This window comes from Pan troglodytes, chromosome 20 (genome assembly GCF_028858775.2).
Source record: "Pan troglodytes isolate AG18354 chromosome 20, NHGRI_mPanTro3-v2.0_pri, whole genome shotgun sequence".
Lineage (NCBI taxonomy): Eukaryota > Metazoa > Chordata > Mammalia > Primates > Hominidae > Pan > Pan troglodytes.
This window is the reverse complement of record NC_072418.2, coordinates 17,125,211-17,137,495: the sequence shown is the minus strand read 5'-3', so window position 1 is coordinate 17,137,495 and position 12,285 is coordinate 17,125,211. Positions and strand designations below refer to the sequence as shown.

The window sequence follows — 12,285 nt, the reverse complement described above, 5'->3', positions numbered from 1 at the left end:
GTGTGCATTGCAAATGTGTATGCAGGTACAGGTGCACAGGCAGGTGTGTGTGCATGTGCAGGTGTGTGTGCACATGGGGGGTGTATGTACACATGCTGGTATACGCACATGTGGGTGTGTGCAAGTATGCATGCACGTGCAGCTGTGTGTGCACGTTCAAGGGTGTGTACACATGCAGGTGTGTGCATGTACAGATGTGGGAGTACATGCCAGTGAGTGTGTGCACATACAGGTGTGGGTGCACACTTGAGTGGGTGTGTGTACACGTGGACAGGTGTGTACACATGCGGGTGGGTGTGCACATGTGGGTGGACTGTACGCACACAGGTGTGGTGTGTGCACACGGTGTGTGTGCACGTGCTGCCTCACCTTGGTGCTGCCATTGCTGTAGGTCTGGATCATGTTCTCCGCCCCCTGCTTCACCTTCAGCTCAATGGCCAACTGCTTCTCCAGGCCTGCCACGCGGCTCAGGTTGGTGGCCGAGCAGGTGGGGCCACCCGCACCAGGGGACTGGGGGCCATCTGGAGGCGACAGGTGGGAGAGAGTCACCACGCATCGTCACCTCAGCCTGCCTGGGAGGCTTCATCCTCAGCCCAGCCTGGGCATTGCCCCTGGGGCATGGGGGAGGGGGAGCTGGGGGCCAGCAGACAGGCAGGCAGGGGGACACCAGGGCCCAGCAGTCTACCCACCCACCCTCCCAGGGAAACCCCTCGGGGCTGGGGCAGAACCCAGGATGAATGAGTGCAGGCGAGCGCCCAGGTGTGTTAGTGTGTCCTTGGTGCTGAGTCCACTGCATTTGAGAGGCCCGTGAGTAACTACGTACATGGCTTGTGTGAGCCTATGGGTGTGGGAGTGGTGCCATCTGTGAGCTGCAGGGTGTTGGCATGGCTGAGTGTGTGTTTCCCTAGGTGTTAGTGTAACTCTGTGAGACGCCATGTGTTAGAATGACTGTCTGAGATTGTGGGTGTTGGGAGATGCTCTGCGTACATCTCTGACTGTTGCTACAACTGTGAGTTCAGATCTCCAGGTTGGTATGACTGAGTCTCCGGGTGTTGGCACATCCGGATGCATGTGTCTGCGTGAGTCTCTGGAGAGTGGTGTGACGCTTGAGGGGACCCTGGGTGCAGAAATGACTGAGGCCGGGCGCAGTGGCTCACGCCTATAATCCCAGCACTTTGGGAGGCCGAGGCAGGCGGATTGCTTGAGGTCAGGAGTTAAATACCACCCTGGCCAACTTGGCAAAACCCCGTCTCTACTAAAAATGCAAAAATTAGCCAGGTGTGGTGGCTCATGCCTATAATCCCAGCTACTTGGGAGGCTGGGGCAGGAGAATCACTTGAACCTGGGAGGTGGAGGTTGCAGTGAGCCGAGATCGTGCTATTGCACTTCAGCCTGGGTGACAAGAGCAAAACTCTGTCCTTCCCCACCAAAAAAAATTCAAACCGCTGAGTGAGGTGGCTCACACCTGTAATCCCAGCATTCTGAGAGGCACATCACCTGAGGTGGGTGGATCAGTTGAGGTCAGGAGTTTGAGACCAGCCTGGCCAACATGGTGAAATCCCATCTCTACTAAAAATACAAACGTTAGCCGGGCGTGGTGGTGCAAGCCTATAGTCCCAGCTACTCAGGAGGCTGAGGCAGGAGAATCACTTGAACCTGGGAGGTGGAGGTTGCAGTGAGCTGAGATTGCACCACTGCTCTCCAGCCTGGGTGATGGAGCAAGACTCCGTCTCAAAAAAAAAAAAAAATGTAAAGCCAATAAAAATTTTTTAAATTAAAAAACAGGCTGGGTGCAATGGCTCACGCCTGTATTCCCAGCATTTGGGAGGCCAAAGCAGGGGGATCACTTGAAGCCAGGAGTTCTAGCCAAGCCCTGGCAGCATACCAAGACCCTTTCTCTACAAAAAAAAAAAAATTAAATTAGCCAGGCATGGTGGTGTATGCCTATAGTCCCAGCTACTTGGAAGGCTGAGGTGGGAGGATTGTTTGAGCCCAGGAAATTGAGGCTGTAGTGAGCTTTGATCACACCACTGTACTCCAGCCTGGGTGACAAGGCAAGATCCTGTCTCCAAACAAAAACAAAAATAAACAGTCTTTGGGTATCATCCATGTAACTGTGGGAGTTTCTGGGTATTCGTGTGACAGTGTGCACATCCTTGAGTGTTGCCTGGGTGTTGGCGTGGCTGTGTCTGGAGGTATTCGTGTGACAGTATGTGCACCCTTGGGTGTTGCCTGGGTGTTGGTGTGGCTGTTTTTTTAGGTGTTTGTGTGACTGCATGCACATCCTTGAATGTTGCCTGGGTGCTGGCGTGGCTGTGTCTAGAGGTATTCATGTGACAGCATGCACAGTCTTGAGTGTTACCGGGTGCTGGTGTGGCTGTATGCACCTCTCTGGGTGTTGGTGGCTACGGGGGTCATGGCATGCATCTCCCTGGGGGTCCGTGGAGATGGGTTAACCTGGCTCTGGAGACCATGGGTGAGCCAGTGAGCAGTGGAACCCCTGGAGTCCCGCATCCCCAGAGGCATCCCAGCTCACCGTGGGCGGCCGCCGGGTCGGGAAGCACCACGTGGGCGTGCAGCTCCTGCAGCTGCTGGTGCAGCAGGTCGAGGCGGCGCGAGGAGCCCCGCAGCAGCAGCTCCACGGGGCCCAGGCTGCGGCCCAGGTCAGTGGTGGCCCGCCGCAGGTTCTCAGCACCCTCCTTCAGCTTCAGCTCCTTGCGGATTTCCCGCCGCAGCCGCTCCCGCTCCAGCTCCAGCTGCTGCTGTACCCCGGGGGCTGCCAGGTCTGCCCCGGCCAGGCCCAGCTGCTCTAGCAGGGACCAGCTGCGAGGCTCACTCTGAGGAGGACAGAGTAGGGTCAGTGGAGCTAGGAGAACTCCAGGTGCAGACCACATGCAGCCAGCCTGGCCCAGCCTCTGCCCTGGATTGGGGCTCCCAAGACAGGGCCTGCTCTACCTCCTCTGACTCCCAAAACTGGAAGGTGACGAGGCCTTGCCACTGCTTCCTGACCTCCCCAAACTGGGAGGTCTCAAGAGCAGGGCCTTGTCACCCCCACCACCACAGCGTCCCCCACATTAAGGGGGTCTCAAGAATAAGATCTGTCTCCCTTCTGCTGCCTCCCCCAAACTAGAGGGTCCCAAGGGAAGATTCCTTCTTTTCTCTGCTGCTCCCCGAAACTAAGAGGACCCAAGGGCAGGCCCTGTCTTCTCTCTGCTGTACCCCTAAAACTACAGGGTCCTGAGGACAGGCCCCATCTTCCCTCACTTGTACCCTGAAACTATGGCATCCCGAGGGCAGGCCTCATCTTTCCTTGGCTACACCCCCAAAACTAGGGTATCCCAAGGGCAGGCCAAGTCTTCTCTCTGCTGTACCCCCAAACTATGGGGTCTTGAAGACCCTCATCTGCTCTTCTCCTATGTTCAACAACTGGGACCCTAAAAAGCAGAGCCCGGTCTCCTTCCTTCTGTCTCTCCCCAACCTGGGAGCCCCAAAGGGCACTGGATAGTCTCATCCTCCAGACAGAGAACTCTGAGGCCAACGCCCCATCTCCTCTCCTTGTTCCCAAACTGAGAGGTACCCGGGGAAGGACTACTGGCCTGTGCCACTTGGGGCCCCCTTCTGCCTGCCCCCACAGGGACCCTGGACCCCACCTCCAGCTCCTGCTCCGAGGGGTTATTGGCCTCCGCCATCCTGGGTCCGGGCTGAGTGCCCCGCCCTCTTCCTGAACCTCAGCCCCACCAGGGCCTCTCGGCCGCCACTTCCTCTTTCCTGTCAACTCCCAGCACCCCTCGCGCGGGGCCAACTCCAGGGCATCTAAGGGACCTCCTGTTCCTCTAGATGAAACCCAGGGACAGTCCTTGCTCCCTGTCCCTAGAGAATGTCCAAGGTGTAGGCAGTTTGTACATTCACACACTCATGGTGTATCCATGAGGGGACGCAGGCTCCGGGGGCTGACTTGAGTGTGCACTAACTTTCAAATACAAATGTGGATATGCACAGAACACAGGCTCACAAATGTTTGCACGCTTTCTTTTTCTTTCCTTTTTTTTTTTTTTTTTGAGACAGAGTCTCCCTTTGTGTTGCCCAGGCTGGAGTGCACTGGTGTGATCTTGGCTCACTGCAACCTCCGCCTCCCAGGTTCAAGCAATTCTCTTGCCTCAGCCTCCCGAGTAGCTGGGATTACAGGCATGCGCCGCCACACCCAGCTAATTTTTGTATTTTTAGTAGAGACAGAGTTTCACCATGTTGGCCAGGCTGGTCTCGAACTCCTGACCTCAGGTGATCCGCCCCCCTCAGCCTCCCAAAGTGCTGGGATTACTGGGCGTGAGCTACCGCGCCTGGCCTGTGTTTGCACAGTTATGGCTGCAGGTGTGTGCCTGCAACACAGGCTCACATGTGTGCACACTCCCATGCCTGTGTGTGTGGATGAAACAAAGATCCACACAGGTGCACACTTCTACACCTGCAGGTGTGTGCCTGGAAAATGGGCTCACAGTGTACCCATTCCCATGCCTACCACATATGCACTTATTTGCAAACACATACAAGTGCTTATGAGCTTCGCTCTAGAACCCATACAAGACACACTCCCACCTGCCCCAGAGGGCACGGCCCACATGCTCATGCGTGTGCACATGCTCACACACATATGCACGCTCCCCGAGGCCCCTGCAGTGCATCCATGCTCCCACAGACCTCCAGCCCTGCGACTACCTGCATATGTCCCTCCAGACTCTCCCAGCCACCCCTTGTCCCCGGCTTCCCCTTCAGGGTCAGAACAGCCACTTCTTCAGAGGTGAGGCCCCTTTCCTGCAGACGGGCCCTCCCAACTTCCTGCTTCCTCTCAGTCCAGTCGCCAGCTGTTATTGACCATAGCTGAGAGGCCCAGGGTCCCAGCCAGCCCAGTGGCACCTCCCTCAGGCCAACACAATTAGGGGACAGCACTGGGGGACTGGGATAAGAATTTCCAAAACCAGGCCGGGCACGGTGCCTCACGCCTATAATCCCAGCATTTTGGGAGGCCGAGGTGGGTGGATCACCTGAGGTCGGGAGGTCGAGGCCAGCCTGACCAACATGGAGAAACCCCGTCTCTACTTAAAAAAAAAAAAAAAAAAAAATACAAAATACAAAATTAGCCGGGAATGGTGGTGCATGCCTATAATCCCAGCTACTCGGGAGGCTGAAGCAGAATCACTTGAACCCAGGAGGCAGAGGTCGAGGTGAGCCAAGATCGTGCCATTGCACGCCAGAGTGAAACTCCGTCTCAAAAAAAAAAAAAAAAGAATTTCCAATTTCCAAAATCACGCCGGGCGTGGTGGCTCACACCTGTAATCCCAGCACTTTGGGAGGATGAGCAAGGCAGATCACTTGAGGTCAGGAGTTCAAGACCAGCCTGGCCAACATGATGAAACCCCGTGTCTACTAAAAATATGAAAATTAGCCAGGCATGGTGGCACGTGCTTGTAATCCCAGCTGCTTGGGAGGCTGAGGCATGAGAATCGCTTGAACCCAGGAGGTGGAGATTGCAGTGAGTCGAGATCACACCACTGCACTCCAGCCTGGGCGACAGAGTGAGACTCTATCTCAAAAAAAAAAAAAAAAAAAAAAAAGAATGCCCCAAATCAGCAGCCTACAAAACCACTTGCTAAGCAAGCACACAGTAACATTCAAGAACAACTTATGATGGCATTACTTCCTGATAAGCTCATCATAAGTTGAAAATATCATAAGTCAAAAATGCATTTAATATATCTTACCTACCAAACATCATAGCTCACCCTGGCCTACCTTAAATGTGCTCAGAACACTTACCCAAGCCTACAGTTGGGCAAAAACGTCTAACACAAAGCTACTTTACAGTAAAGTTGAATATCTCATGTAACTTTTTTTCTTTTTTTTGAGACAGGGTCTTACTCTGTTGCCCAGGCTGGAGTGCAGTGGTGTGATCATGGCTCCCCGCAGTGTCTACCTCCTGGGCTCAAACAGTCCTCCCAGCTCAGCCTCCCGAGCAGCTGGGACTATAGGCATACGCCACCACACCTGGCTAATTTTTGTATTTTTCATAGACATGGGGTCTCACTATGTTGCCCAGGCTGATCTCGAACTCTTGGCCTCAAGTAATCCTCCTGCCTCGGCCTCCAAAAGTGCTGGGATTACAGGTGTGAGTCACTGCCCCGTGGCCAGGGCCTTGATTTAAAACAAGAGCACCCAGATTCCAAATGCTGGCTAGGAAATGGCCCCCTGGGGTTATCTCCTTCAGCTGGGAGCATCCATTTCACAGACAAGGAATGTTATCCTTGGCTCGTGACTGATCTCAAGCGCAGCTGCCCCCAGGGAGGAATGCCACAGATCAAGTGTATCACTCCCACCATCTTCCCAACCCCTCCCTACTAATCTTGAGCAGCTGCCAAGAATCTCCCCACTTCACAGGTGAGGAAACTGAGGCTCAAGGAAGTCACAGTAGTATGTTTTGTTCGTTTGTTTGAGACAGAGTCTTGCTCTTTCGCCTAGGCTGGAGTGCAGTGGTGCAATCTCGGCTCACTGCAATCTCCACCTTCCGGGTTCAAGCAATTCCCCTGCCTCAGCCTCCTGAGTAGTTGGGACTACAGGCACGTGCCACTGCGCCCAGCTAATGTTTTGTATTTTTAGTAGAGACGGGGTTTCACATGTTGGCCAGGCTGGTCTCAAACTCCTGACTTCAAGCAATCAGCCAGCCTCGGCCTCCCAAAGTTCTGGGATTACAAGTGTGAGGCACTGTGCCTGGCCAGTAACAGTTTTCCATGGAGGGGAGATTTTCTCCCCATACCCGGGGACATGTGGCAACATCCAGAGACATTTTTGGTTGTCATGACTGTGGGTAAGGAGGTGGCTTCTATCAGGGTGAGGCCAGGGATGCCACTCAACGCCCTGCAGTGCACAGGACAGCCTCTACTGCAAAGAATGACCCAGCCCTGAATGTCAGTAGTGCTAAGGCTGAGAAGCCTACGGTTAAGGGTCATAGATTTGGCCAGGTGTGGTGGTTCACGTCTGTAATCCCAGCGCTTTGGGAGGCTGAGGCAGGAGCAGTGCTTGAGGTCAGGAATTGGAGATCAGTCTGGGCAACACAGCAAGACCTACAAAAATCTCTACAAAAAATAAAAAAGTATTGGCCAGGTGTGGTGGCTCTGCCTGTGATCCTAGCACTTTAGGAGGCCAAGGCCGGAGGACTGCTTGAGCTCAGGAGTTCGAGACCAGCCTGGGCAATAACGGTGAGACCCCATCTCTACAAAAAATGTAAGAATTAGCCAGGTGTGATGGCATGTGCCTGTAGTCTCAACTACTTGGGAGCCTGACGTGGGAAGCTGGCTTGAGCCCAGGAGGCAGAGGTTCCAGTGAGCCGAGATCACACCATTGCACTCCAGCCTGGCCAACAGAGCCAGGCTTTGTCTCAAAAAAGAAAAAAAGAGGCCGGGCGCGGTGGCTCATGCCTATAATCCCACCACTTTGGGAGGCCGAGGCAGGCAGATCACGAGGTCAGGAGATCTAGACCATCCTGGCTAACAAGGTGAAACCCTGTCTCTACTAAAAATACAAAAAAATCAGCCGGGCATGGTGGCGGGCGCTTGTAGTCCCGGCCACTTGGGAGGCTGAGGCAGGAGAATGGCGTGAACCCAGGAGGCAGAGCTTGCAGTAAGCCGAGATCAAGCCACTGCACTCCAGCCTGGGTGACAGAGCGAGACTCCATCACAAAAAAAAAAAGGAAAAGAAAAAAAGAAAGGCTGGGGGCAGTGGCTCACACCTGTAATCCCAGCACTTTGGGAGGCCTAGGCGGGCAGGTTACTTTGAGCTCAAGATTTCAAGACCAGCCTGGGCAACATGGCGAAACCCTGACTCTACTAAAAATACAAAAATTAGCCAGGCGTGGTGGTGTGCACCTGTAGTCCCAGCTACTCAGGAGGCTGGGGTGGGAGAACGGCTTGAGTCTAGGAGGCAGAGATCATGCCGCTGCACTCCAGCCTGGGTGACAGAGTGAGACCCCAATCTCAATTTAAAAAAATAAAGAAAAAAAAAATTAGCCAGGTGTGGTGGTGCATGCCTGTAGTCCTGTAGATCAGGTGTTTGAGGCTGCAGTAAACAAGAATCTCACCACTGCATTCCAGCCTGGGTAACAGAGCGAGACCCTGTCTCTACAAAAGTAAAAGGAAATTAGCCAGGCATGTTGGTCTGTGCCTTTTGTCCCAGTTACTTGGGAAGCTGAGGCAGGAAGATCACTTGAGCCCCGGAAATTGGAAATCGAGGCTGCGGTGACATAGGATCGCACCACTGTACTCCAGCCTGGGTGACAGAGCAAGACTGTCTCCTCTAAAATAAATAAATATAAATAAGTATATCAATCAATAAGGACACAGATTCACACCCTGAGCTGCTGACCAGGACGCTTACCAGTAACGACTTCACAGCAGCCCCGCCTGCCAAGTGCTGGCGAGGTCTCGGTCTCTCTCTCTCCCATGAACACCCTCTTAGTCCCATTTTTCCTAGGTCAGAACCGAGGCTCAGAGAGGCGAAGGCACTGGGCCCAGGACACACAGCAAGGAAGTGTCACCGCTGGAATTTAAGCCCAGGCTCACCAAATACCACCCTCGCTCAGAAGGCCCCACCCCATCCCCAGCAGGCAGAGGGAGGACACAGCCAAGAGCGGGGCCAGCTCAACTGGGGAAGTCCAGGCAGAGAGGAGAGGTGGCCTCCCTCGGCCCCACCTCCAGCAGCTGAGGTCTGTAATGCACAGAGGGAGGGAGGCTGGGCTCCTGGGTTCTCCTCCCCTGAGTGACTCACTTCTACCCAGGGCACAGGGGTCACCTGAGGGCCAGCAAGGCAAACCCAGGACTCAGGGCCCTGGCCTGGCCTGTCCTATGGAGAACCCCTGCTCCTCCGCTGCCCACCATGGAGCGGAGACCTCAGACCCAGAGGACCTGCCTCCCATAATCCCCATCTTGCCAGAGCAGCCAGGGACCTAGACCCCCATATCCGGAGATTTCAATGCCTTGGGCGTTTCCGGAATCTGGACAGGACATCCGTTTGCAGGACACAGAACAGACAGGCACACGTTGGGACAGACAGAGGGACAGGGCAGCAGGCCCAAGCAACCATGAGAGAGGGATGACCAGGAGGGGGGAAGAGACTGGGGAAGAGATGGGAAGGGGGGACCAGGGCGTGGGTCCAGCCTCATTGCAGGAATCACAGCCTGTCTGGGTCATGTGTGGGATGCGCCAAGCGCATGCATGCGCCCGGGGATTCCTACACAGCCCTCCCTGGGCCGGGGGTAGAGGCAGGGACCCCGGCCCATCCCGGCCCTGAGGTCTGACCTTGTGTGATCGGCAACACCAGATACGCCCAGCTCCTCGGCAAGGCCGGCAGGCCATCAGCAGGACTGGGAAGGCGGGAGGGACCGGGGGTTACCGGGGAGACACAAAGGGGCCGGGGGCAGGTGCAGAAGGAGACGAGAACCCAGTTACACAACAACCACAGGACAATGAACTGGATGGTGAGGTGCTAATGGGGGCACCGAGGCACAGACATTTCTCAGATTTGGGTCACTTGAACCAAAGAAGGTTGGCAGTCACCCTGGCCGTGCTTGTCACAGACGGGGAAGATGAGTCCAGGTCAGTGATCCCCACCAGGTGGCACAAGGGGAATCTGGCTGGGCGGGAGGCTGGTGCCAGTCACGTGTGTGTGTTAGCAGGGTGGGGGTGACCCTGCCGTGCCCAGCCACCATGCAAAAAAGTAGGATTCTATATATGGGAGCATCCCTGGCCTGTTGACTGAGACACTCCCCACCCGGGAGAAGGTTCCACCTGACAGCCCAAGGGTGGGAGTGGGGGTCCCCATTCCCCCGACCTAATGCAGTGACTCGGGTACTTCCGCCAACAGGTGCCAATCTGGGTGGCGTCTGGAACATCATAAAGCTGTCTAGAGGCGGGGGTGGCTGGAGCTTTGTTATGCGGGGGAAGGGCACGGGCCGGGCCCAGCAGCCTCCTCCCCTCCCAGGGCACTGCGCCAGGCACGTGCCCCAGGTGGAGCGGCACCTGCCGGGTACCCAACCCTGGGGAGGGGGATGAGTTTGGGGGCGGACGAGAGGCACTGGGACTCCCAGCCAGCCACAGACACCCGAAGTAGAGCCTCCGCCGCGCCCCTTCTAGTTCTCCAGGAGAGGCCGAGTTTGAGGGTGCAGCAGGGGTTGCCTCCGGGATCGCCCCCAAACCAGCCCCGTCCACATCGCCACCTGCCGAGAAGGGGGCCTCGCTGGCTCCACAGTCCCGGCCCAGGGAGGAGGCGCCGGGCGCTCCGGAGGCCCCCGCCCTCGCCATCGTCACCCGAGTCCCGTTCCGGGGGCTGGGGGGGCTCCCCCGGCAGCGCGCGGGCGGGGTCCGCCGGCGCCGTCCGGTCGCCCCGGGACTCCAGACGCAGGTGTGCCTACCTGCACGGCGTCGCTGGCCATGTCCTCCTGCGGCCCGCCAGGGGTCCCCGCGCGGAGGGAGGGGCGGCCAGAGGAGCGCGCGTGCGCCCCGGGCGTGGCGGGGAGGGGGCGGGCGCGGCGCGACCCTCCCCGGCGCGCGGCTCGCTCCGGCCTGCTCGGCTCCCGCCTCGCCTGGCCAGGCCGCCGCGTCCCCGCGCCGCGCCCTCCGGCCCCAGCGGCCGCCGGGCCTGGTCACGTGACCCCGGAGGTCGGCGCCCGGGGAGGGGGCGGGGCAGAGGGGGGACGGGTTCCCAGAGGCCCCCGGGGCTGCGGGGTCCCGCCCGTCCGCCCCCTCGGTCTCCCGAGCCCGGAGCACCCCCATCGGCTCCCCACCTTTCCTCTTTCCGGGTCCCAAGACGACCGCACGCTGCCGAGGGGTCCCCCAGTGGAGCGCGCGGGAACCCGAGGAGAACGGTTCCACGCGTTCAAGCCGAGAGCGGCGGAGGCCTTTGGGCCTCCCGGGACCCCTGAAAAAACAAACAGAATAACCCCCCACCCCACCCTACCCCGGTGCATTTGCAAGCTCGGGACGCCTGCATCTGTGGTCCCCTATTCAAGGGCATGGAAGTTTCCCCGTTACCTGGAGACAAGCTCTGGGCGGATCTGCATTCAAATCCCAGCGCTTTACGCCTTGGGGGAGCCAAACCCTTCCTGGCACCTCATCTGTGAAATGGGAATGATGCGCTCACCTCCTAGGTGTTGGTAAAATTCAATAAGACAGTGCAGGCCAAGAGCTGAGAACACACTAGACGCTCCATAAGTGTTAGCTGCTGTCACTTTTAATGTTATCGTAATTGTTTGTTGTTTTGCTATTTTTGGACGGAGTTTCGCTCTGTTGCCCATGCTGGAGTGCAGTGGCGCGATCTCGGCTCACTGCAACCTCCGCCTCCCGGATTCAAGTGATTCTTCTGCCTCAGCCTCCTGAGTAGCTGGGATTACAGGTGCCCACCACCCTACCCGGCTAATTTTTGTATTTTTAGTAGAGACGGGGTTTCATCATGTTGGCCAGGCTGGCCTCGAACTCCTGATCTCAGGTGATCCGCCCGCCTCGGTCTCCTAAAGTGCCGAGATTACACAGGCCTGAGCCACCGCGCCCAGCCTCTATTATCGTTATTGTTATTAAAAGAGGTTTGAATCCCAACTCGCTGTTCATCCTGGGGACCCCTGTGGCCTCTGAGTCTCAGTTTTCCCCGCTACAAAATGGGCACCGCCTTCTTTTTCGGGGCTGCTGCATGCAGATGGCGCTCCATAAATGCAGACTCGTGCCCAAGCGGAGAGTGGAGGCCTCTGCGGAATTTCTAGGGGATCTCCGGGGTCTGCAGAGCGTGCAGCTTTGTTCGTGGCCGCCGTCGGACCCTCACTCCCTCGGAAACCAGGCGAGGGAGCCAAACCTTGGTCTCCGGGGCTCCGGCAGGGAGCGCTCCCTGGCGGCGGTGCCTGCACATTGGCGCCCTTTGGGACCCGAGGAAGCGCCGTGGGCTGCGGGTACCTTGGTTACCCGTGGCTCTGCGTGGTTTCAGTCGTCCCAGAAACCAGGGCGCGATGTTTTCTCTCTTATTTTTTCCTCTGAGCAACTCTTTGGGAGATACTAACAACAGAAAGAGAGAAGGAGGAGAATTATGCTGATCCAGAACCCATCCAGCCGGGCATGGTGGCGCACGCCTGTAGTCCCAGCTACCAGGAGGCTGAGGCGGGAGGATCGCTTGAGCTCAAGAGGCTGAGAATGCATCACTGTGGGGAGAAATCATGATGCCCCTGCACTCCAGCCTGGGTGACAGAGCGAGACCCTGTCT

The 12,285-nt window shown here is 57.0% G+C and overlaps 1 protein-coding gene across 4 annotated transcripts in view; it reads right to left on the bottom strand.

The window, feature by feature from the left end:
* Positions 1-11,372, bottom strand: part of PKN1 (protein kinase N1) — a 39,041-nt gene extending 27,669 nt beyond the window's left edge. Inside the window, exons 1-4 of one of the 4 annotated variants that reach the window (XM_063801283.1) lie at positions 11,182-11,372; positions 10,826-10,959; positions 2,537-2,837; positions 370-521 (exon numbers count right to left, since the gene is read on the bottom strand). In XM_063801283.1, coding sequence (XP_063657353.1) covers positions 370-521; positions 2,537-2,837; positions 10,826-10,959; positions 11,182-11,335 — 741 coding nt within the window. In that variant the 5' untranslated portion in view covers positions 11,336-11,372. Of the gene's footprint in view, positions 1-369; positions 522-2,536; positions 2,838-3,650; positions 3,765-10,453; positions 10,691-10,825; positions 10,960-11,072 lie in introns of those variants that run through there. The other 3 variants (XM_016935305.4, XM_512443.9, XM_016935306.4) reach the window with 3 other exon arrangements.
* Positions 11,373-12,285: the final 913 nt, after the last annotated feature.